Below are 26,452 nucleotides of genomic sequence, written 5' to 3' on the forward strand. Positions count from 1 at the left end.
GAATCGAGTGATACAAGACAGATGTAGGGGGCCAAAGTGGAAAGTCTAAAAGCAACTGTAGCTATATTCAGTGCAGGCCAAGGCAGGAAATAAGCATGGCAAATGGAGTTAGAGGGTTTCTAGAGTCGAGGGAGAGTGGTGTGGTATTGGAATAGCGAGTTGCTTTTAGACTTAACCCAAAATCAAACTTAGGCACAGGTTCTGTGGGTGCTCGCAAATTTTTTTTTAATATGCAAATCAGGTCAGTAATATATAAAGCAGATTACTGTACTTTAAATCAGGCAAGTAAGTAGTGTACAAGGTATTTCCACAAAGCAAAAAAGGAGACGACTTGAAAGCAACAGAAAACAGATATTTTTCAAAAGCAGCAAAGTAGATGATTGATCGATACACAAAACAGATGAAATCTCAAAAAATATCGATTCTCGCCCAAAGGCTGGTACATTGAAGTTTAACAGTAGTTTCTACGGAGAAAGGAAATAAGGTAATAGCTGTAAAGTATAAGCAGGAGAACTGCAAAGTAGAAAAAAAAAAAGAAAAAAAGGCGGTTAAGAGAAAATTTCGGTAAGGTACTCGCGGCTGCTGGGCCTCGAACACGGACCGTTAGACTATCAATCCAGTGCTTTACTACTGTACCATGAGATTCGCCACGTCTCGCTAGTGAAAACTTTCAATAAAAATAGGTAAGGTGCATTTCAAAATGGGTTAGAGGAGTGATCAAAAGAGCGTGTGTCTGAAACAATTTGGAAATAGAGATTTCATCGAGTGCTCCTCATCCTGGTACCTCAAATACAACAAAAAAATCATTCGAGACAAATTTTCCGATCACTTTTTTATCGTGCTTTAAATATTCACCTCTTCACCCGTATATTAGGATGTGTCAGGAGAGCACGGGTGGCTGCTTTCTTGACTTAAAGATTGCGAAGACATATACGTTCGCCGATGGTACAAACACCAAGTCGAGCTAACTCGCTGTCTGAAGTTGAATTTACGGTGTAAACTTCCACTTTCTCATCATTAAATCTGTCAACTAGAGTTCCCAAATTCAGTTCTCGAGATATATCATCCATAAATTTAATAGATAAAAAATGACCTGTAAGGTTACGGTTTATACGAAGGAGGGAAGAAATTGCTCTTGGCGCGTTATCGGTCTGTACGTCATGTATCGTACATGTTCACTGACCGTAGCCGCTCGCTGACCACGTGATCAATCTCAACGATGGGCTCTGGGGACCAGTCTCACGAATACGATACGAGCATGTGCTTTGGAGTGGTTTAGATGACCAGATATACTGGCTCAGCGAATACCATGTTTCAAAGGCACCGAATATAATGCTCTATGAACCGAATCGCTGAGCACCGAGTAGCAAGTTGTTTGCACCGAGTAGCAAGATGTTCGCACCAAACTAGATGCTAAACTGACCACAAATCAGGTGCAAACTGACTATGGAAAAATTAAGCACAGAGCATGACAAACTAGCTACCGAATATAAAGAAAGCTGCACAGCTAAAATTGATCCAAGCACCGAGTATAAAGCGGTTAGCGGTGAGTATAATGGCTTTCACACCAGGTATAATGCGGAAAGTACCAAGTACCTTAGATAAAGAGCCGAGTATAAGGTGACTGGCACCGATTATAGCCACCAGAACACCGAATATCATGATTCAAGCACCGAAAATGATAAGAAAAGCACCGCGGATAAGAAAACAAAATATCATAAGACAGTTATGGCGTTCCATAGACTTTAAGCAAACCACGACGGCTACGGCAACGAGAACGTGGTAAAACAATAGATCTAATCGGCAGAACAATAGCCCAGCACGTGCGTTTTAAAACTTTCTACATTTCTTAGCCGTCCTTTGCAAAACAACAACGTGAAATCACCAAAATTTGCGTCGTCTGCGAAGCGAAATCGCGGCAGCAAATTATTTAAATTTACATTTGGAACTCAAAGCTACTTTGATGCGTTATGTTGAGTTTGAGGTCTAGCGCCCAATGAGACGGTAAACTCATGCAGCCATTTTGGAAATTCTAACTAAAAGTAGAAACTAGATTTTTAATCGACGTCTTCCGTGGCGTTGCCGTCCTGACTGCTTAAAGTCCCTATTGTCAAACAACACCGTCTTGGGAGTCGTGTGTGTAATTCGAACCGACGCGCTTTGGGGAAATTTGTCAAAATGGTGTAGATTAGAGGTAAACACTCAGTTGGAGAGAAAAGGGCTTCAAAGTCTGAAAATCGACAATGACAACAGTCCCAACAATGGATATGGAAATATTTTGTCGGATCGTAAGCTAAAATCACTAAGGTAGTTTTTAATTTTTTTCGATCCCTCTATTCTTTATAAATATGCACCTTTGTGGACCTCACACACGTCAGAAACGGACTTAAAATGTCAAAAATCAAGTGAGTTTTTTGTACACAGTTGACCGGTAGAACCAGACGCGTTGCACAGAAGGTCGCTAAAACAGCGTTAAAAGGACAGTAAACGACAAAGAAGCAACGGAAAAAAGGAAAGGAGACTAAATACGTTATATTCTTAGCTCTTATTTTCTTCTTTGATTTTTTTCTTAATTTTTTAAATTTTTTCTATTATACAGTTGACTGGTGACACCGCATGCGTTACAAAGCAAGTCGCCAAAACAGCATAAAAACGAACGTTTGGCAACAAAGTGGCTACGGAAAAAAGGTAAGGAGACTCTACATCAATTTTATTCTCCGCGTTTATTATCCTTTGAAATTTTTTCTTATTTTTTTTTAATAATTTTTCCTATTTTTGACGGCCCTCACGAACTCTTGAAATTTGATCTCAATATGTTAGTTATTGCCGTTAATGAATTTTACACTCAAGTCACACACAGTACGCTTGGGCCGCCTGTGTTACAATTTATATGGAATGATCAGATAAAGGACAAAGGAGAATATGATTGTTAAGTGTCATTTTCCAGTCGTGTCCCTTCTCTGATCAAATATATACTTCTGAACTGATTTTGGTTGGTAACTTCCTGAACCAATGTAACTGACTATATTTATTACGTATTTTGCAGCTGAATACATAACATTATGCTTGAAATCGAAAACTCGACCGTTTATTTTCACAAATGTTGCCATAATCGAACCGGTAAGGGAGGTTTTCTGCGAACAGAGGGTGCACTTTAGCAAGTGAAATTACAAGTTATATGAAATACAACAAAAACTTACCGACCGTTTCGAGCTGAGAGTATCCAATGATAACAATTTACGGTAACAAAAACATGCTAGTACGAATACGACAGTTCTCCTTCGAAGACTACATGGTAGCTTCCCCGTATGTTTACGGGAAAATCTAGGCACGCAATGGGAACTACAATATTTGTGCTCCAGATGTTTTCATGGTTTGAAAATGTTTTGAGCAAAGGACAAATTTGAACCTTAATATTTTAACCCTTTTGATTGGTAATAAAGAAATATTTTGTAACAATTAAAAACATAGTTTTCCTTAGCTAAGCGATAAATCTCTTTGGAAGAACGATACTTCGCGAGGAGCTCAAAAATATATCGGCGATATATTACGGCTGTTGGAACAATTGCCCTGCGATATAGCGTTCCAACTGACATTTCGCTCAAATATCGCCCATATATCGCGATAATCGACGGTTATATATATCTTATTAACCAAGCGCGAGGGCCGTACTGGGAGAATATCGGCCCGAGGTCTTGACAGTACGGACCGAGCGCAGCGAGGTCCGTACAAAAAAGACCGAGGGCTGATATTCTTCCAGTACGGTCCCGAGCAAACTTGGTTAATAAGAGATTTCTTATACGACTGAAGTTCAAAGGGACACAGGTAAGGTATCGGGACCATTCGGGACAGTGCCCGGTCCAATACTGGAGAATATTGGACCGGCAATAGGGCATTTTGATTGGTTGATTTTAGTTATTGGCCCTCTGACTGCCCGAGTCGTGTAATAAAACGTGGTTATAGTTTGCATTACTTTTGCACACTTCTGTAGATTCAATCCAAGTATTGCACCAGTTCTGTTGGCCGTACCAAAGTAGATAGGGGTCCGAGATAAAATCAACCCGAGGACAATATGGGCGAAAAGATTAGGAAATCCGGATAATTTTTTTTTTAGTATGTGCCACGAAACAGCCAATTTTCGTTATAGACTTTGGACCTTTTGGACTGCTGATGGTCGCTGATGGTCTTCACAAAAAAAGACACGTGTGTAAAATTAAATCCTGAGTACAAGAATTGATTACAAAAGATTTCCGGTTTCACTCTCATCTCTCTATTGAAAAAGAATGACTTTTCCCTATGATTGCTTAACATGACACAGCTTCGTCTCCCCTTCGCTTTGTCACTCGTCCCAAATCTTCCACCACTTCACTTGGATGTTTTTTGCTCCTTTTCCTTACATTACATATGCAAAAATGATCTTGAAGATCCTCTTTTTTTTAAGTAATTATTTGTACATTTTGAATTTTAGGTACCACAAGAAAGTTGTATCAATACTGCGACGGCTATTCTTGTTAATGAGGCATTCGGTCACGCGAGATATGCTCTGAGTATCATTATATTCTACGTACAGTCTTTGCCAAGCTAGGCTTTCTGCTAAGATGCAGCGGGCGAAAAAGTGGCGGGAATTTAGCTGTTTTCCATGACAACCGCCAAGCATCGTTCGACCAAGCATCTATAAAAGCTAAATCGCTGTGACAGTTGCCTGGCAGCTAAGCTGGCGTAAGGTAAATGTGATACCCTGCACGACATTGAACGTCATTCGTCTTTTCGTCTGGGTTTCCCTCCAAACATGGCTGCGGTTAATATTACTTCGCCCCTTACCAAAATTGGATTAACAAGGTTTGGAGGAATATTTCTCCTGCTGATTCTTCATTTTCAGTTTGTCGGTGAGCTCAAATCTTTCAATACTTTGTTTATCACTTAACACAATTTTCGTATCTGTAAGTGTTTGTGATGCAGGATCCTTTGGCCTTGATATGTTAAACATTCAACGCGGGGATCATGCTACCAACAACGTCTTAGGCGTATAGCTGTTGATAAGGCGAAAAAACAGGCAATTCTGTTGCTTGTGCAGTTTACTCTTACAGGGGATCTTGAATATTCGTAGACCAAATGTACTTGCGATTCATAGTTTCCCGTTAAGTAAGCGGAGATAGATTCCGTCGAGGCTTTGTATATGCCTTAATGCAAGGTCCAATATATTTATTACAACTTGAATTGTTTAAGGCCGAAGAAAATTTTCTCACTTTTAAAACGCTTTTTCCATTAATGATATGATCGTTAAGTCGTAAAGGCTGGTTTCATGTTTATGTTATCGGATTTCACCCGTGAAAGTCATGTTTTTGTGGAGTTGAAATATAACACAAACATACTGGGAGATAATCTGTTTTATTTAACGGAATAAGGAAACCGAGAAAACCAAAGCAGTAGGAGGTAGGAGCCGTGGACTTTGGTAATGCTTGGCGTCCGCATTTGCAAGTGCTTTTCAACCGAATAATCGATGATTCGAAATGACAACAATTTCACGAAACATTTCAGGTTTCGTTGTGCAAATTATAATGCCATCTGTGTATGTATACATTAATTTAGGCGAAGATAAGCGCATACAAGTCATGTATTCTTAAATTGTGCGACCAAGATATGACACAATCCGCTGTCTGTATGGATCAATACAAAATAAAAGAAGGAAAAGCAATGATTTCACACATTAGCGTGTTAAGTCTTGCGTGACTGGCGTTGTGTTACACGTGATTGTTGTCATGCTTTTAGCTTCAACACGACATAGTTTCCATGATCTGTCAGTCTTCTTGTCGCCAATTGGGCGAATTGTTATCGTGCTCAAGATGATATGTACTCTTAATGGCATCGCACGCGATTTTGAAAGACAGAGAATAATGTTTGCTGACGCTTTCACGTTTTTTAAATGTTTATTTATGTTGTGGTTCTGCTTTCAATTAGTGTTTAATTGTTGCCATAAATAGAGGAAAGCTTAAATATCAACCACAGCTTTTCTGTGCTCAGCACTGCAAATACTAAATGAGCCTAAAATATTTTTTTTTCCGTGTTACGAAGAAGAAAATTGATTACGTAACGCACTCTATTTTCTAGCGAGTACCATGCACTCGCCTAAGGGAAGATTCAAGTCGGAAATGGTTCATTGGCTTTTAAGAGCTTGACAACAATGTGTTGATAACGGCTTCAGATTATTGTTTGAGGTTTCCTACTTAATTGGAGATGTAAACTTTGCAATTATTTCTTAGCATCATTGTGGTCGACGTACAATTTACAATTTAGTTCTCCCACATCTTAACGTCGACCACATTGTTGTCCGGAGCGATTATTGTGGCACTTTCTCACAAAAGTGGAATGGGAAGACATTTCGCCGCCAGCAATGTTTTAATGTGTCTGCCGTTATTGTTTAGTTTGAAAAGATCCGAAGCTGTTCTTAATCACACTGATAAGAACTTCTTAAAGGCACAAGGAACTGAATTGCTCTTTGTACTCTTTATAAAACAAGACGCTGTCTATGTAAAAAGTGTTCCTTCTTTCGAATTTTCAGAGCCGCAATGAAATTTTTATGAACTTTTGTTGGCTTCTTCGACGGCCTAAGGGCGAAAGACCATACAGAATACTGAGTGCTCAGAATTTCAGCCTTAATGTCTTTATTTCAACTCAGAGATGTATCAATTTATGCAACGTCACTCTTTAAGTGTGCCTAATCAAAGAAAACCGGCTATTTTAATTTTCTGTTTATAAAAGACTCTTTGTCATTATCTAAGTGTTCTAGAGTCGACTGGTTGCCCCTCAATCGACACACCTTACAGACTAAGATAATCGCACGCGATAAACGTCGAATAACTTGCTTACATTACTCCAGCCGTAACTCTTCAGTTTGAGACAAGTTGAATTCGATGTCGTCACTGTTATTTGTAAAGCAAAGTTTCAATTATATCACACTTGTAAGAAAAAAAAAAAAAAGCCCAGAAAACAACAAAATCGCCAACCGAATCATTCTTCTGTTTAATAAAACTATCGTTGTCACGAACGAGAAGCCGTTTGATTTTGTTTTGATCTTAAAAGTGCAAAATGAGTCCTTGCTGATAAAAAATTTTTACTAAGTGTTTTTCTTATCAACTCCTGTCCATCTTCCAACATTCTTTCAGTAACGGCATTATATTTCTCTTCTTGCGATACCTTTTTTTAAAGTCAATAATTTAAATTTGGGGATTTTTTTAAATTATTTAAAATGAAATAAGTTGCCGAACAGGCAAAACATCTCATATTAGTGTGGGTCTTGTGGTGAGAAGTTAAATTAAATATAGTTCTCAAAATGGAAAATAAAATTATGGACATGCAGTGATGTTACGTAACATCATAAAAATGTCTGGTGTACTTTGGAAAACAAAAGGAAGACAATTGATAGTTCAATAAATTCAGCACCCCTTCGTGAAACAAGACTCATAGAAACCAAAATAAAACATTCTAGAAATCTCATGAACGATTAGTTTAGCATGAGTAACAAGAAGTGACTGAATTTTTGCAAAACATAATGATTTAATATTGTTCAGTGTAAGTCCAATCTTGAAACAATAATTTCTTATGTGATTTTCTTGAGTGAATGAACCGTTATATTTTTCGGAATGTTCTCACTGTAATTGTCAATTAAATCGACCTTTGCTGTTCATGCAGCTGAAACAGTTAAAACGAGTGTTTAGAGGGAAAAGAAAGGATGACTTTGGCACTGAGATATTCATAGGCAATTCTTAATGTATCTGTCAGCTTGGCTAGCATAGCGCTGGGATGTCCTCTGGCTACTTTGCACCCTTAAACCTCCAGGAGTGACCAAGAAAGAATTTCTCCTTACAATATCAATACAATATCAAGCTGACAAGTGACGAGAATACAGTAAAATATCAATTAGGACATTTTTAAGTAATTGATCCAATACCAAATTCTCCGAACTGACTTTGCAAGAATGATAATTGTATTGCAGACAGTAAGAACGATTCAGAACGAATAAGATTGGGAATGAAATGTTTGATTAGGAGGGTAACCCCCTAAGCAAGGTAACCGTTACCCTTCACCGTACAGTGAATTACCAATTTCTTACTTGAAAATGTTGTAGCTACTACAGTGCTATGGACAAAACCAGCCCCAAGTTGGAGCCAAAGGGATTCAAATATCATTAGAACAGTTGATATTAACGTGTTGGAGGGCAGCACCAAGGTTCACCTGAGCTGGAATTACGCCCTGTCAGATGGCTCAGATCTAAGGACAACAACTTTTTCCATTAACGATGGTACTGGTTGGAATGATATTGGAGTTATATACCATTCTGACAATAGCACTACGATATATGACAGAAATAATTACAAGACAAGATTTAATATCAGCGAAGGTGATGTCGCCACCCTGATATTGCAAAAAGTGACTGAAAATGAACGAGCGATTTTCCAATGCAAGCTCTCCACGCAAAGAAACTATTGGACCTACAGGATTCACGTGAATTTTACAAGTAAGTATCAGTTAGGCAATTTTGTGTAAAACTCCAGTCTTGTGCGTCAGTTCATCGTTCTCGTTACTTTTGTTTACTTTCCATTTTATAGCCTTCGTTTCATAAAAGGCAATTTTATTTCTCATAAGTTTTATAATAGCCATCCACAACTATGGCCTTTTGACAAAAATTGATGAAGTGGAACCTCGATTTAAAGAACCTCTGTATAACGAAGTCCTCGGTATAACGAACGATACTTCAGTTTCAGCCCGGCTAAAGTTACAGTAAAATGTATGCCACAGAACCTCGATATAGCGTACCTAATATGACGAACCAATTTCACAAGTCCCTGGGACTTCGTTAAGTCGAGGCTTCACCGTATCCACTTGTGTTATCTGGACTTCACCTCTGTGCTCAACTAGTCCTAACTTAATAAAGGGTGAAAGTTTCTAAAGAAACTGTGATGCTGCTTCGGTGGGGGTAACAGGGTAATTTGGTACATCAACTAAGTTGAAATTGTGAATTGGCCACCCACCGTAAAGAGTTGAAAAACTGACGTTGCGAGCGTTAGCCCTTCGTCAGAGCGAGTGGAGGAATTGTGAGTTGTGTGTGGGTTTATATGCAGAAAGTGGAGCTACGCTATTGGTGGAAGCATGGCGAGGAGAAAAAACACGAATAAATTATTAGAATGAAAAGCATTCGTTGATACCTATAGGATTAAGAGTGCCGATTTGAAAGGTAAACTTTTGTTTAAGAGTTTTGCAGCTTTCTGAGCTACCTAAACGCAAGGAAAGACCGCAGTTTACCATATGTTGCTTAGAATGATTAGGTAAATTAAAGATTCTAGCGACTGGTTTTGATGCGTCCTTTTCATTCCTTTTTGCGTCGTGAAGGTGTTCTCGGAATCGTTCACCTAGTCGTCTTCCTTTTTCGCCGATGTATATCTTTTTGCAATAAGTGCAAGTTATGCAATAGATGACGTTGACGGAGGTGCACGTGAAGTGATCAGTGATCTTGATGGATCGTTTGAGTCTCGATATTTTCTCAGCGTTGTGAATGAAAGGACAAGTTTTGCACGAGCGCATTTAAAAGTACCGGGTTGGTCATTAGTTTGGAATGAAGAAATTGCCTATGTTTTTGTCGCGTTTGAATGAAATGAGTAGAGGTTACGAAAAGATAGTGCCAGTCTCTAGAACGTTTTGAAGTAATTTAAAGTTTTAAAGAATAATGAATTTAACTGAGTGGTTGTGAGGGAGAAACGTGAGAGTGAATGGAATGTGGTCGGAATTTTCCTTCTGTGACGTTTGTAGTGCTGACTGTTGATCAATAAGTTGGGCGCGGTAGTGACCCGCTTGAACGACAGGCACATTGACTCTGAGTTGTGGAAAAAAATCAGATTCATCACTATATAAACGACGAGGTCTTAGAAACTGAGAAAAGGGATGAATGGAATTCTTAACATGAGATGGATGCGAAGATGAATATAACAAGTAACTATGTGAGTCTGTTGGTTTGTAATACACATTAGTACATAAACCGTTACCTTCAATTGAAACTTTGACGTCTAAAAAGAATAAAGAATTCTCGGAAATCTCCCCGGTATATTTTAGAGCCGGGTGAAAGGAATTGACTGCGGTTATGAATTGAGTTAGCTCCTCTCTGGTAGAGGAGGTAGCGCCGATACAGTCGTCGATGTAGCGACCGTAGAGTTCAGGTTTGGGGCCATTGCATTGGCTAAAAAATTAGTAAAAACCAGGAAAGATTTATTACTCGACGTTTCGGGGTCATCATGACTCCATTATCAAGAGACTAGTTTAAAAACATGCAAATAAGGAAAGGTACAAGAATAGCATAAATTAGACTGAACGGCTTAAACAAACACCTTGGCGCGGATGGAATCCGTTTGCACGTTCAGTGTTGGCTTACGCATGCGAATATACAACATTTCATTAACAAGGCAATCAAATTTGCCGTTACATTTCGTGATGACGTTGAATTGCTCGATCAAGCGTTCAGGCATTTCACTATTGTGCTGGAGGTGGTAGTGTTTGTAGATAGAAGATGATTTCCTTTTGTGCCCTTCTACGCGCTCGTGTAAGTGACCACGAGTATAGCCCACATACCCTGCATCACACAGGTTACATTTAAATTCATAAACGATACATTGTTGGTTAACAATAGGGGGCTTAATTTCGTGTTGCTTAAGCTGTTGATCGAGCTTAGGGCTAACGAACACTGGTTGGACAGTCACGCTTAACTTCGAGCTTAGACTGTTCAGTTGTTGTTTAACATGATTAGCTGACGACTGGTCCTTGAAGGGTAACACTAATCTCACAGTCTCCGATGGTACGTCTGGTGATGGACAGGGTTCTGCAGATGAAATCCTTCTCTCAACGAACCGCTTGATTGTAGTTTCAACCAGTGGCTTTGGGTATTTCAAGTTATGAAAAACCCCTCTAAGGCGGTCACATTCCTCGGAGAAGAAAGACCAGTTAGAAGATAATCGATAAGCGCGATCCACCATGGTGTTAACTAGGCTGCGCTTGTACTTAATGTCAACATGACTCTGGAAATGCAGAAGGAGACCCGTGTTGGTTCTTTTGATGTAGACCTTGCTCTCAATCTTTGGTGCACGGTTAAGCAGTTCAGTTCCTAGAAAGGGAAGGGATCCTTCCCGTTCGACTTCCATGGTAAACTGGAGGGAGGGATGGGTAGAGACACCCTTAACTCTACCCATCCCTCCCTCCAGTTTACCATGGAAGTCGAACGGGAAGGATCCCTTCCCTTTCTAGGAACTGAACTGCTTAACCGTGCACCAAAGATTGAGAGCAAGGTCTACATCAAAAGAACCAACACGGGTCTCCTTCTGCATTTCCAGAGTCATGTTGACATTAAGTACAAGCGCAGCCTAGTTAACACCATGGTGGATCGCGCTTATCGATTATCTTCTAACTGGTCTTTCGTCTCCGAGGAATGTGACCGCCTTAGAGGGGTTTTTCATAACTTGAAATACCCAAAGCCACTGGTTGAAACTACAATCAAGCGGTTCGTTGAGAGAAGGATTTCATCTGCAGAACCCTGTCCATCACCAGACGTACCATCGGAGACTGTGAGATTAGTGTTACCCTTCAAGGACCAGTCGTCAGCTAATCATGTTAAACAACAACTGAACAGTCTAAGCTCGAAGTTAAGCGTGACTGTCCAACCAGTGTTCGTTAGCCCTAAGCTCGATCAACAGCTTAAGCAACACGAAATTAAGCCCCCTATTGTTAACCAACAATGTATCGTTTATGAATTTAAATGTAACCTGTGTGATGCAGGGTATGTGGGCTATACTCGTGGTCACTTACACGAGCGCGTAGAAGGGCACAAAAGGAAATCATCTTCTATCTACAAACACTACCACCTCCAGCACAATAGTGAAATGCCTGAACGCTTGATCGAGCAATTCAACGTCATCACGAAATGTAACGGCAAATTTGATTGCCTTGTTAATGAAATGTTGTATATTCGCATGCGTAAGCCAACACTGAACGTGCAAACGGATTCCATCCGCGCCAAGGTGTTTGTTTAAGCCGTTCAGTCTAATTTATGCTATTCTTGTACCTTTCCTTATTTGCATGTTTTTAAACTAGTCTCTTGATAATGGAGTCATGATGACCCCGAAACGTCGAGTAATAAATCTTTCCTGGTTTTTTCTATGCCTTTGCTTTAGCAAATCCCTGCTGATCAAGTGTAAAAAATTAGTGTTCGACAAAACCTACAAAAAGATTGGCATTGCTAGGTCCCATTTTGGTACCCGTGGCTACGCCATGGGTTTGTTTGAAAATGTTGTCCCCGAAGGAAAAACAATTAAGTGTGAGCACTAGTTCAGCGAAGCGAAGTAGTTTTTCAGATTGATAGTAATAATAAATAATAATAATATCGGTTTATTCACATTATATCCACATGAAAGGTGTGGCTCTTTATCTGTGAAGGCCTACGATACTAATATTTGATATTAAAACTAAATTGTAACTACTAACTAAATTGTAATAAAAACTATACGTGAAAGTAAATATGTAGAATGTATTGGTTAGTGGTGATGGTTGGTTGTTTCTGTCTTTACAAGGAAGACAAAGCGCGCGCCTTTAAGAACGCCTTGCAGGGCCTGAAGTATTCTTTGAAATCTTTGCAATTCCTTATATTTGCTGGCAATTCATTAAAAATCATGGCTGCTGAATGCTGAAAGGTTCCTTGTACAAATGGAACATAAAGCCTTGGAGCAACACTGGAACGGAGATGCCTAACGGGTTTAACAACTTGCAAATTTAAATGGGAGGGCCAGTTATCAGAATACAGTGCTTTAAAAATAGTCTTTCGTAGGGAGTAGTCCCTTAGCTCTAGGATAGGTAGCCAGCCAAGATCCAAAATGTTAGATATACTGTTTACATATTAACAAGTGACGAAAGTAGCCATAGCGAACTGGAGCCTTTGTAGTTTAGCTGAGAAGAACTTTGGTAGTGGATAAAAAAACAATGTCATAGTAGCTTATTTTAGACAGAATTAATGTTTTTACCAAATGTTTCCGTAGTTTAAAATTAGTAAAGTTCCTTATTTTTCTTAAGGTTCTCAGAGTCGCATAACAAGATTTAAGTATAGAACTGATATGAAATTCCCATTTACGATTCGAGTCAATGTGTACTTCTAGGAGTTTTGTAACATTTATACGTTCCAGTGGTCTACCAGAGATTACTAATCCCAACTCCAGATTTCCGAGAGAATGTACATGAGCCATCTGTGGAGTTGAGATAAGAATGGCCCTGGTTTTCTTAGAATTCAGGGCCAAGTTTGAATCATTTGACCAGACGCCGAGGCCTTCCAGGGCTGCATTCATGCTTTCCGCTTGAGATATGATCTGCGGTGTAGATTTTGGTTCCTTAACAGTGCGTTGATCAAAAAAATGTTTGAGAGCCAGGAAACCTTCGCCATTAGGAATGACAGTATAAAGAGATATAATGTTCATGGTGAAAAGATGTTTGTCTTTGCCAAGGAAATTAAAGTCGCGAAAAATTTGTAGAGCGTGTTGGCTGTCTTTGATATATGATGGTAAAGTTTTGACGATGGGAGCCATAATTTTGTCTGAATAGCTGGAAATAAGTTCGGTAGGGTAGCTGAAAATTCTCAGTTCAACAAAACGTAGGAAACTGATTTCCAGCTATTTAGACAAAATTATCACTTCACGTGCACCTCCGCCAACGTCATCATGTATTGCATAACTTGCCCTTATTGCATAAAGAAATAATGCATCAGCGAAACAGGAAGACGACTAGGCGACCGATTCTGAAAACACCCTCGCGACGAAGAAAGGAATGACAAGGACGCATCAAAACCAGTCGCTAGACACTTTATATTACCTAATTATTCTAAGCAACAAATGGCAATCTGCGGCCTTTCCTTACACTTAGGTAGCTCGGAAAGCTGCAGAACTGTTGAACAAAAGTTTATCTTTCAAATCGGCACTCCTAATCCCATAGGTATCAACGAACGCTTTTCCATTCTACTAATTTATTCATGTTTTTCTGGTCGCCATGTTTCCACCAATAGCGTAGCTTCACTTTCTGTATACAAACCCACACACAACCCACAATTCCTCATTCGTTCTGACGAAGAGCTAACGCTCGAAACGTCAGCTTTTTAACTCGTTATGGTGACCAATTTACTATTTGAACTTAGTTAATATACCAAATTACCTAGTCTAAGTTATATTGCCACTATGGCCCAACCTTTAAACCCAGTATCGAACTTTGGAAGGATTCGCCATTTTGCATCTTCAGTCAAGACCCTTTTAACTCAAAGTGGCTGGGTAGCCTCAAAAAAAATGTCGTGGGGTCGAGTGATCAGCAAGCTCCGGTTATAGCAGGCATAGCTGTTCGCCTAGTGGGGAGAGTTAACTGAGAAAGTGCTTTGATTCTCTATCCAAAACAACATAAACCAAAAACCAGCTTTAGGACTTTTCTCATAACCGCGCTGGTTAGGAAATGGTCATTATCTCAATTCCTGTAGAGTCAGCGAGTTTTGATTAGGAGTGTGTGTCACTTTAAAAGCAGAGCCATTTACAATCACCGATTGAAGGTGTACGGGTCAGACGAATTAATTTAGAATTGACGATTTTGGTTTACTTTTTGGTCAGAGCGCCATCTGAACTGGGTGGAACGATCGTTGTCGGTTGTTGGTGTTGAACAGCACAACATCACCTTTCAGTGGACTTATATGAAAACACTTGGCATATCTTCAACGTTTCGAGAGGCAAAACTCATTGATCTTAGTCGCGGAGAAACAACCATTTTAGAGAAAGCGGTGACCACTGCGCCACATGTAAATGAAGCGTACAGACCTCGGTTTCACGTGGATTATATACAAGATACTAAAGCGTCCATAACCATTGTTGGTCTACAAAGATCAGACAGGGGAAGATATAGATTTGATGTTAAAACCCACAGGAAGGACATCGACCAACTTAACACGCTCTCCAGTATCATGGAACTCTCAGTGCAGTGTAAGTAATGCCACAAACAAAAGCTGTGTCTGTTCTTGTAAAAGGTAGCTTATATCTCTAGAACCATGGTGTTTTTTTCTTGTTTCCTTGTATAATGCTCATCCCAACCACTGTACATACCTTACAACTTCAGAGGGACAGATTGTCAGTATTTTGATCATCGTTATCATTTTTTCTTTATCACCATCGTAATCGTAATTGTTGTCGTTTTGTCGTCATTGTCACTATCCTCAACATTCTTTCGCTGTTTCAGACAAAAGCCATTTAGGTTGTTTCGCCTTCAATTCTCTTTTGCATCCCTTATGTTTTGGTGAATTCTTTGTCTTCCTCCTACAAAAAGATGAGAACTTTAACATTCAAGTTGATACTTGACGCTTTTACACTATGACTTAAGGATCATTGCATTTATAAGTAGCTTTTGCCAGACACATATAACTTTCTCTTGTGGTGTTTTTTCATTTCTTTTGTTAAATTAGCGCGGTTGCAACTTGTAAAACAATGCGTGGATTTGACTTTCACAATAGGTTACACGTTCTCTCTATACTTTTCCCACTCAGTTAAATGTGTTATTTTTAGATGCGGCGAACTCGACCAATGTTAGCGACCACCAAACTTTGCAAGAAGGATCCTACCTTCAACTATTCTGTCAAGCCTCTGGCAATCCAACCCCAAATATAACATGGACCAAAGTGCTTGAAAACAGTAACGATAGTAGAGTGCTGCATCAAGGAACCAACTGGAATTTAACAAAAATTAACAGAACTTTTTCAGGAATATACAACTGTACAGCTGACAATGGAATTGGAAATCCCATGTGGCGTCTAATAAAAGTCAATGTTACCTGTAAGTGTATCATACCTTGTCACCGCTATATATGGCACCGAGAATTTTAATTTCCACTGTATTTTTCCATCTCCCAAAACGACTGGTAAAGAAAAGTATCCCTAGGTTCACGCTCCAGAAGTATGAGTGATATATATGTTTGAGAGTGTATTTCAAAAACCTTCTGATTTGAGTCTAACCTCAAACTGTATTTCAGAATTTTGTTTAAACTTGGGGAAATTAGTTTGTTACGTTGAAAAGTCAATCGGGTGAAAGAAATTTTTTAAAGAACTCTTGTTAGCGTCCAGGACCGACGTTTTGACCTGGATAGAAAGCATCATTAGTGTAACTGAAAAAGTTGCGTAACATGCTAAAGCTACGAGCAATGTTTAAGACAAGTTCGGTAACGTTGGCAATACTTCCCAGCAGCAGACGCCGGCTGCAAAAGGTTATTTTTAATCCTCTCTGTTTTTTTTTATCACTTAGATCCTACTAAAGTTGTTAAGCTTTTTAGTGAACATCAAGTTGCAGTACAGGGAAGTGTATCTCTTCACTGCGAAGCCGATGGAAATCCTCGGCCTGTTTACACGTGGTCTCCATGTGATCCACAGACCCAAGCATGCCACGAGAGCTCACTAAATATTTCCAACGTTCTCAATGAGGCTGTATACTCCTGCAATGTGGCAAATATTTTGGGTAATGATACAAAAAAGACCAAAGTTGGTAGGTTGAATTTAATGATGCTAACTTGGAGCTTTTCATAGCTTCTTTCGTTTCGACAATTTAAGAACAACTTGATTGGTTTCCTTTTGTATAACTATGACCACTGTACGCAACTTGCCCTTACATGAACTTAAACCTGTTCTTCACATGCAAATAATAACCAACAGTTAAGGAAACTTGAATTATTCCAGACGAAGCATTACCAAAGTATGATGAAATATGTAAGAGTTCACTGAATCACTGTTAGTCATATCTTCCTTTGTGGAAACCTATAAGTCATCATGCTAACCATACCGTGCTGACGAAGCCATGGAAGGCTGCTCAATCTTTCCCGATGTTTTCTGTGAAGACGACCTCGTGAGACTTCTATTGTCGCCCCAGTGATGTCTCCCGTGAAATATCGCAATTTTAGACTAATTTTGCTGGTTTGGTTTTCTTAAACAGTCATAGCGGGCACTGTGATAAATGTGACACTTTTCATCAGTGAACAGTGTCCTCAAGAAACTTTATCTGAGTCCGCGTTGTGGAAGAACCTGAAACAAAAGGTAATTATTGTACCAGGTACGCATGAGACGCAACCATACACGCGAATGAATTTATTTCATCGTCAGAATTGTGCTTCTTAAGTGTCGATACACACATGGGATTCGCACTGTATAATTTTCCTTTCGTGTCTTGTAGATAGAAGACCTATTAACAGATGAAGGACACACAAGCACAGAATTAACAAATTACAGGTATGGACGCTAAACGAATTATTAGCTGGGTAAACTGTTCTGCATGTTTCTTGAAGAAAGGTGTTGATGGGAACTTACTGTGACTACAATGACTAGCATTCCATGCCCTACTCTCTAGAATAGGTGTGCCATTTATTTAAGTCCCCTCAGTCCTGGACATATTACAAAGAAGATACGAGAGACTGGGCCTAAGACCTAAAGTCATTACTCTGAAAAACTAGAACGTCTCAGGATTTACGGCTGGTCTCACAGGTAGACAAACTGTTTGAAATTGTTGTTTTTGTACTAACCCGCCTAGGTGTGGTAGTGTAATTGTTGATTTGGCTTTGGAGTTCAATTCCTCTGTGAAAGAAGAGAAGGTACTTTCAATGCTAAAAGATTCGGCAGAGAATGGAGGACTGAAAGACTTGGGGGTGAAAGCTTCCGAAATAGTAGGTTGGCGACCTGGAAGGCCAACTGAAGCACCTAAAAGCTCAACACAAAGCATTAAAAGTACAGAGAGTAGTACATGTAAGTACCAATGAAAAGCAAGTGTATGACCAGGACTAGTCCTGGACAACAGTTACTGCTGTAAGTTTACGTTATTCCTGACTTTTCACATTTATGTGGTAAGATGGAAATTTTTTAATCACTCTTTAGAATTGATAACGTACAATTACAAATAAATCGATGCTATGGTTATTCGGAGGAGAGCCATCAATTTTTTGGCAATGCAAGCTCCTGACAATTGGCCAGGTTATTGTGAAGTGTAGCCAAGAATATCGATAAAAAGACTGCAGGATGTACGATTTTTTTCTGCCAGTTATTTTTATGGCAAAATAGAAAGCACGACAAACAGCCATTTAACGCCTTGACTAGTTGACTTCTTTCAGCATTTTGATTTGCTTGACTTATGAAGACAAATTCGTTAACAGTTAATCAAAGCTTGTGTATGTATTAAATCGACAAAGGGCACTTTAATAGGAGTCATTTCATTTTTTCTTGCCTCTTTTCCTCAGTATCTGCTATACCTTCCGTATACCCTGCTCAGACGGAAGGTGACGATGGTCTTAAGGATTGGATGATTGCTGTTATTGGCGCTGTTTCCGGTCTTGTCCTCCTTTTCATCGTTATTTTCTTACTTTGTTGGATCAACAAGACTCATAAAAAGAAGAATAGCTCTGGAGGTAAAAAAATGTCAAGTTCTAATATCCCCTTTTATATAACACTGACACACCGTGAACTTCATGTCGAATGTCTTCAGTTCTTTTATGAATGTTAAACGATGTAACCTAGCTAAATCTGATAATAGGGATGGGTCTCATGTCATGTCATGTCAACAAATACTGATGTATTTATTTTTGCTCTCTATTAAGTTGCAAACGTTGACATGTCGACGACATCAAGGTAAATTTTTCTTTTTTGTTTCTATTGCGATACTTTTCATACAAAACAGCGCTTTTAAATCTACTCAGGTTTTTTACAGATGAAGTGAAATTGGTTGCAGTATCTGATCGATCCGTTTGATCGATTCTTAAGACGTGCACCAAATCGCGGTAACTACATCGCTCTTGTCACAAACAACTGCTGCTGTAACTGTCGCTTCTTATTTGAGTAAAAAATGATTACGTTTGTGTAACTCTTAATTAGTGATCAAACATCAAACAGATCGCTAAGAAATGGAAAGTATGACCGGGTCGCAGGGCTAGAGTGAAATTTGCGGCATTAGATGGGTATTTTTCCAAATTTTCGGAGGCAAATTTCATTAGGTTAGGAGGATTACACCGATAAATATGCGCTTTAGACTATGTTAGTATCATGGTGATTTACTTTCTACAAATTGACATTGGCGGTATGCAATGTTGGATATCAATCATTGTGGGTATTTGATACTGTAGAAAGCCTTTTGGTTGGAATCAAACATTCTCCAGGTTTTGTGATTGGACGTTTTTTCCTTTTTAGTTATGTAAAGAGTGGCCCCCATCATTCCGATAAGCCTTACTACAGCAGGGAATCTATTGAAGATGATCCATTCATTGCTGCGTCCACTTATTCCCTGAATTCAGTCGATAGAAGAGACCGGGAGAGAGATTCTAGCGTCAACTATGGATACCAACCAGACGGTAGAAAACTTAGACTTTCAGCAAATACTCTTGCTCTTTGTGATGCCTTGTTCAGCTAACCATAGAGGATTTTCTTGATGATGTTATTTGTGACTGTAATTGACGTAAAATGTTTTCACAGGAGCATGAATCAGATTGCAGTCAGGTGTTATTCCGCTTTCCGAGATGTGAAGCGAGTTTGGCTAGTTTGCTTGTTTCTGTAAATGAGATGTTAACTCACTGAAGTTATCCCCACCTTCTGATCTTCCCTACGTCCAATACTTCGTCAGGTTTGCGTGCCTATTCACGGGCTGTTCAGTAGTGCTCATGTACACAACTACTTTAAGAGGGGTGCTGCATGAAAAACGTTCCGTAGCTTAGAATTCAACACAGTTACCCAGACCATACTTTTAACTCGAACCAGTTGATCCGGTTTCCAATATTCTAAGGGTTTTTTCACCCCTTTTCTTGCCTGCCTAATGTGAACCAAAATTGGTCCGCCTGATCAAGCTTATGAAGTCTCTTCACCAACACTCTCGTAAACACAGAAATCCGGTTGATGCTAATTATCAAATCCAGCAAGCAGCTAAAATTTATGTTTTTATTTATATGTGTACTTTTGATCTTTTTCAGATTCTGATCAGCCGCCAGGTGAAATGCTGCTAAAATCAGGCACCCGCCTCCCCAAGAATGACCGTCTCACTCAAAGTGCCGGGGAGCTTGATGTGACCTCCACATATTTAGCTAAGGGACCACAGCGAGATTGCAGTACACTTCCCTCTCACCACAGACCACCCTCTTATGAGGAAGCTTCGAAACAGAAAGATAGAATAATGATGACAGAACCAAGGCCAAGTAGATCCACAGGCGGCAGGCAGAGGCAACGGCAAAGGCCTTCGGAAGACAGGTCTCATTATCACCATTTACTACATTCATGGGCTTTTTATAAGTACCACCATTCATGCAACTCTCCCATCCAAAACCACTCTATTTTATTGCGACATAATAAGTGGCGCTGTTCCTCCATGCTGTGCTGTTTAGTGCTTTGTTATACTTTGCTCTGTTGTGTTGTGCCCAGCTGAGCTGTGTTGTGCGGTGTCGCGCATTCTTGTGCTTTGCTCCGTTGGGCTGTGGTAGGCTTTACCAGTGTAAGCCAACCTTTTTTACACCGAGACGCCCATTAATCTCTCATCACACCTTTCCACTGGCCTTCTCTCTTTTTCCTTCACAGACTTTAGGACAACATCTAACATTTCTGAGAATCTTTTATGTGCATGTTGAATTGTGATTATTATATTTTACACAGGGCGGGAGAAGCTAGTGTAGCACCAAGTGAAGTGAGGCCCAATCAAGATGAACATAGAGATACCAAAAAGAAAGGACCGCTTGATCCCACGGCAATTTATGCAGTACCAGACAAGAAAAAGAAATTTAGTCAACAAAGTCCTGAATCCCACGGAGCGGCTCTAGGTAAGATAAATTGAAAACAAAAAAAGTATTGAGATTAAATTGAAAATTAAATATCGTAGTAGCGCTGCTAGCATGGCTTTCAATTCAAAGGTGTAAGGTCTTCTTATATGCATTAAAAATTTTACTTAGCTTGATTTCATTTACTTTAACATTCTTTTTTCTTGGGTAATATTACTTAAACATTTTCCTCAAGGAACTCAAGATGTTCTCATGTTGATTGCGAAATCGGATTCATGATCTTTTCCACAATATTTTATTTCTTGGCTAGACCCATCCCAAGCGAATCCTACGAAGAAAGAACCAACCAAAGGACCAATTCTCCAAAATCCTGGAAATTTGGACCTGGATGATTCCTCTTGTGTATGTTCAAGTGAGGGGCCAAGAAACTTAATTATCCCCATCGAAATGTTACCTAGCAACCGCCCAGCCCCCAAAAGAGACGATAAAGGTAGGTAAATAAATGTTGAATCAACTGATGTCGATTGAAGAACTGAAAGAACTGATAGGGTCAAGATTGAAATTCTTGCATCTGGAAAGATCTTGTGATTACCTCTGGTTTCCGCACTTAGGAGATATTTTCCACACCCCATTTTTCTCTCCAAGAGTCTCTTGCGGTCACGTTGAGGGCTCATGACTAACAATGTTCAAATCGTGCAAGTATCACGGGTACTTATGACTCAAGAATGGAGCAGATACATTTAGTACCACTCCTACATTTACAACCATTTCCGACACTGTAACAAAGAAGACTCTGTATTATAACTCACTGAGTGTTATTTTGTTGTTTGCACCTTCACATATGAAAACTTTACTTACAGCTAGTGTTTTGTACACACAGAAAATGGAAAATCAGAACCTTTGTCACAGCCTAATTCGACTTTGGAAAAACTACAGCGTCCACCGAACAGTTCAAGCGGTGCTGCACGTTATATGCCGGAGCGGAGTAAATTGGTAAAGCTCATGGAAAGAGATATTTTCTTTATTCCAAACGTAAATTTGCAACTACATTCTTTAAAATAGTCGAAAAATCTGATCAACTGAGATACGGCCTCTTGATGAACCGTTATGATGCGCTTCACATAGGCACTCTCACGTTTTCCTTAAAAAATTCGAATTGTGACTAACCGGTTTCCAGTAAATGCCCATATTGAAGAATCCTTATCAAACTTGCAAAAAGGCCTAACGCGTTAAAGTCTGCACCAAAAAACGAGGTGTTGATTCTCGAACAAAGAACGATAAAGCTCGGATATATGATGTTCGGATATAAATATACGAGCCAAACAAGAGGAAAGAAAGTTGAACTATTTTTTTCGCCCACTGCACCGTTAACCGTGACCTCAATGTTAGATTCAGGGTGGTATCGTAAGGTGAAATTAAAAGCTAGTCACTCTTTTGGTGAAAAGGTTAAAGAATGGTCGAGAATGGTAATTGCTCATCCCAGTTATTCCTCGATAAAGGGCATAAAAGTAAACGCCTTTTGTATTGCTTTTTAAGGCCAGTTATCATTGACATGTTGTTGTCGTGCATCATAATCACTTTCCCTTTTATACTGTAGCCGTATAGGAATGTCCGTGGACAACTTGTGAGACCAGACGCACTATCACAATCTTCACAAGACTCGCTCGACAAAAAACCGGAAGCACCTCAAAACCAGTGGAAGCCCGTCGGGTCCCAGACCCTTAGCAGGGAATCATCGGATGTTGGTTACGTCACGTACGTGGTCTGATGGCATGGTAATCTGTCTTCCAAACAGGTCTCTATTACTGATTTGAGCCCAAGGCATGTAAACTACATACAAATATCAAGTACAGCTGTTCGCTTCCAACCGAATAAATAATGTGTAGAGCTTTAGAATGGCTTCATTCAAAGAAGGCAACTGACTTTCACATTGCCAGCTTAGAAAATTCCATCTTTGGGACTAAATCACTCAACCGGCCCGATCCCCTGATGATGATACATTTCACTGAGGTAATTGGTGAACTTTGTGCATTCTGAGTGGCTAACCCAACGTAGAATGACAAAGTGATTGTTAACTCTAAACATGTCGAGTATTTGCCGTTACACCGTCGAATATAGCGGCCATCTTAGGGTTTATAACATGTTTTGACTAGTCTAAGAGGGATATAATGCATGTTGACCTTTCCGTAAGTAAAAAATGTCTTTATTCGTAAAAACTGATTTGTGCTGCACATAAAAGCGTTGCAACATCAAAATATATAGTTAAGAAGGAAACCAACTATTGGTTTTCCAAATAAAAAAACGTCAACGGAATAAAGGCAACACACAGTAACTACATCAGTTTGTGATACTTTCGGTTTCTTTCGTACAAACATTTCTGTTTACCATTAGCTTTTTAGTTAATACTAAAATAGAATTCCTAAATATTATTTCTCGGACCGTTTTACACGAATTTGGTACACAGGCGTAGAGAGGTGATTAACTGAACTTCCTTTTTATTGAAGGGAGGGTGGGGGTGGGGGCAGTTGGTATCCGTTTTATAGGCCGCTGTGAAGAGGAGGCACTTGAAAAAAATTCGACCAACTCCCCTTTTTTGTTTGGGGGGGGGGGGGGCAGTTGATATCCGCTTTCGAGGCCGTTGTGGAGAGGAGGCACTTGAAACAAATGCGACTCGCTTTTTATTAGTGAGCAGTTGCAATGTATATTAAAACAGTTTAGTCACCTTGATGTTGGTTAGATATTTTCTCCGCTTTTGGTGTATGTAATTTGTGATATTTATTACATCTACTTGTGATCTTTGCAATCTTTGGCTCTTACCGGTGCAATATATTCACAAATCACACCAATTTATGCAGTGTCGTGCAATTTTGGTCAAAAATCGTACTTGTGATTTCAAATCAAATTCATACTATGCTCGTTTGACTTTGAAACCACACGTATGTTTTCAGACAATATTGCGCTCCACTCAGTTCAATTTTATGAAGTGTTCGATGGAAAATGTTTCAGTGATATTCTGTCATCTGCCGTTTAAGTTGGTTTCAATCACATTGTCAGATATTCATTAGTTTTTTTGTGGGACTATATTGTTAATTAAAAAACTCATTAATAATTCATGAGCTGATTAGCCTATCACACGAGGCAAATCGATCACGTGTATGAACCTTTATAGCCGGTAGAGAATATTCATTCTGAAAAGCCCGGAGAGGGTTTTGATTTCGGTCTCGGGGGAAATCGGGGTACAATTCATAAACAACGAAATCATCACTGAATTATTAATGAAAATATGATTACTGTGATCTTTCTATAAAGATCACGTTCATTATAATACCAAATTATTCCCCAAAAGGCAGCATACAAAAACATTAACCGCAGTAAACAACAAAGTTTATTTTCCTGATAAACTCTTGTTAGAACAGAAATTCGTTCTTTTACGATTTCCCATTCACAAAATTAATTGTACAGTTTTGAATACTCTCAACTTCAACTCTAAATCCTATTTCCTCCAAGTTGGCGTCTTGAATTCTTCTTAAACTTTGGCACTCGCCAAAAATTTTGTAAGCCCACTTTGCGGCATACCGAGTAGCCCTTGGAACACAACTATCCAAGTAACCTTCTCTTCCTTCGCATTTTTTGGTTCTCGAATCACGCGTTTGGGCTACGCCTCGTGTTTTTAAAGCCGATAAAACACTGCTGCGCGGTTTTTAAATAGTACATAGAAATATATATATATTTAAAAGATTTATAGTTAAAAAAATGCTCACCAGATTCTTTTTATTATCTCTTTATCATCTTGAAAAGTGTTATGAAGTGTTTTAGTGAGTTCAGTATGGGTTAGTCATCTGTTTATAAGTAGTAAAAAGTTGCAATTTGAATTCAAAATATGAAGTCATTTGCGATTGATTTCCCGATTGCGACAGTCTTGTTACGATCTGCGTAGGGAACGCAGACCTTTTTTCAGTCCCGTGGGTTTTACGATTTCCTGCGGATATCGATCCGAAGCCAGACCGTATAGCTGTTCATTCATTCATTTATTCATTCATTCATTCATTCATTCATTCATTCATTCATTCATTCATTCATTCATTCATTCATTCATTCATTCATTCATTCATTCATTCATTCCTACATTCATTCATTCATTCAATCTTTATTTAACCACGGTGTTAAAAATTCATCAGGCATAAAACATATTGTTATGTGAAAATAAATAATCTAGGTTACGTTGTTCAACTAAATTGCAGTATAAAAATTATTCAATTATATACAAAGCAATAAGCCTGTTTTCCATGAATGCCGGGCCTTACATGCTATTACAATAACTGTATAAAAGAGACTTAATATTACATAGAGATTCTGCTTGCCTTAATGTTTCAGGAAGACTATTTCACAAAACAGCACCACTGTAGCGAAAATTATTATGGAGATAATTTGTGTGTGGCGGTGGAATAGTTAACTTGTTTACAGAATCTCGAAGAGTGTTTGAAGTAGTGTGAGATCAAGCAATAAATTTCGAACTTAGGTACTCAGGAGCAAAGCCATCAAGAAATTTTAAAACCATAAAGCTTTTTGGATATTTCGCTGAGTACCAAGATTTTTCCAGTTTAAATTTTGGAGCAGGTGTGGTGCATCTGTGTCGTAGCTTGAACAAGTTAGAGCCCGTGCTGCACAAGTTTGGAGATTTTGAAGTTTGTCTGCTAGTTTTACGCCAGAGCTTCCCTAAACAACACTGCAATAATCAAAATGCGGCTAAATCAAGGCTTTGCAGATAAGATGCAGTGTGGCTGGGGGAACAAATTGTCCGACTCCTTTGATAGCTGCAATACCAGAGGCAACTTTTTTAGCCAACTCTCCGATATGACTACCCCATGTACGGTTTGCATCAATGAGTACACCCAGCGATTTTGACTTTGATACCTGGTTTATAGGAGTACCATTGATGTTCAATACGGGAGAAGCTGTTAGGGTGTTTAGCTTTTGTCTCGAGCCGATTAGCATAAATTCAGTCTTAGTCATATTGAGTGTAAGTTTGTTGGCGATTAGCCATTTGCTGATATTTAGTAAGTCTTCGTTCAAGCAGAACTGAATGATATTCACATCTTTATCATCGTAGGTAAGATGCGAATCATCGGCATACATTCTAGGATAAGAGTTAGTTAAGCAATTTGGTAAGTCATTTATGTATAGCAAAAACAATAGAGGACCCAATACAGTCCCTTGGGGGTACCACATTGGAGAGAGCAAGTTTTGGAAAGTGAACCACTAACAGAACATATTTGAGTTCGGTTTTCTAAGTATGATCTAAACCAATTGAAAGCATTTTCTTGAATTCCGTAGGCGCTTAAATTAGAGAGTAATATCGTGTGATCTACTGTATCAAAGGCCTTTTTTAAATCTAAAACTACGACAGCATTAACGTTTCCACGATCAATATCAAAAGCTCAGCTATCGGTCGCCTCTAGTCAAGAGCAGTGACCGTAGAATGGATAGAGCGAAATCCAGATTGACTTTTCGAGAGAATGTCATGTTCAGATAAGTACGCGTATATTTGGTCATATATTATTCCATACCATTTTGTACTGACTGAATCCATGGCCTTGATCTTCAACGGGTATCTAGAGTGGTTATGTGA

At 39.1% G+C, this 26,452-nt stretch overlaps 1 protein-coding gene across 1 annotated transcript; it reads left to right on the forward strand.

Moving 5' to 3' along the window:
- Positions 1-4,713: 4,713 nt before the first annotated feature.
- On the forward strand, positions 4,714-24,702 carry LOC111344374 (uncharacterized). The gene is made up of 16 exons (XM_022951601.2): positions 4,714-4,886; positions 8,126-8,515; positions 14,667-15,032; positions 15,609-15,875; positions 16,341-16,577; positions 17,022-17,122; positions 17,259-17,314; positions 17,613-17,824; positions 18,313-18,480; positions 18,670-18,700; positions 19,256-19,416; positions 20,029-20,302; positions 20,702-20,865; positions 21,134-21,313; positions 21,704-21,816; positions 22,421-24,702. Exons 1-16 carry the CDS (start codon positions 4,790-4,792, stop codon positions 22,589-22,591), a joined length of 2,988 nt encoding a protein of 995 aa, XP_022807336.2. The 5' UTR covers positions 4,714-4,789; the 3' UTR covers positions 22,592-24,702.
- Positions 24,703-26,452: the final 1,750 nt, after the last annotated feature.

Source organism: Stylophora pistillata, chromosome 7 (genome assembly GCF_964205215.1).
Source record: "Stylophora pistillata chromosome 7, jaStyPist1.2, whole genome shotgun sequence".
NCBI lineage: Eukaryota > Metazoa > Cnidaria > Anthozoa > Scleractinia > Pocilloporidae > Stylophora > Stylophora pistillata.

Excerpts from the sequence above, each read along its gene's own strand:
- LOC111344374 (XM_022951601.2), top strand. The coding sequence starts at position 4,790 with ATGGCTGCGGTTAATATTACTTCGCCCCTTACCAAAATTGGATTAACA. Across the intron at positions 19,417-20,028 it reads CTATGGATACCAACCAGACG|ATTCTGATCAGCCGCCAGGT; the intron begins GTAGAAAACTTA and ends GATCTTTTTCAG. Across the intron at positions 20,866-21,133 it reads ATCCCACGGAGCGGCTCTAG|ACCCATCCCAAGCGAATCCT; the intron begins GTAAGATAAATT and ends TTTCTTGGCTAG.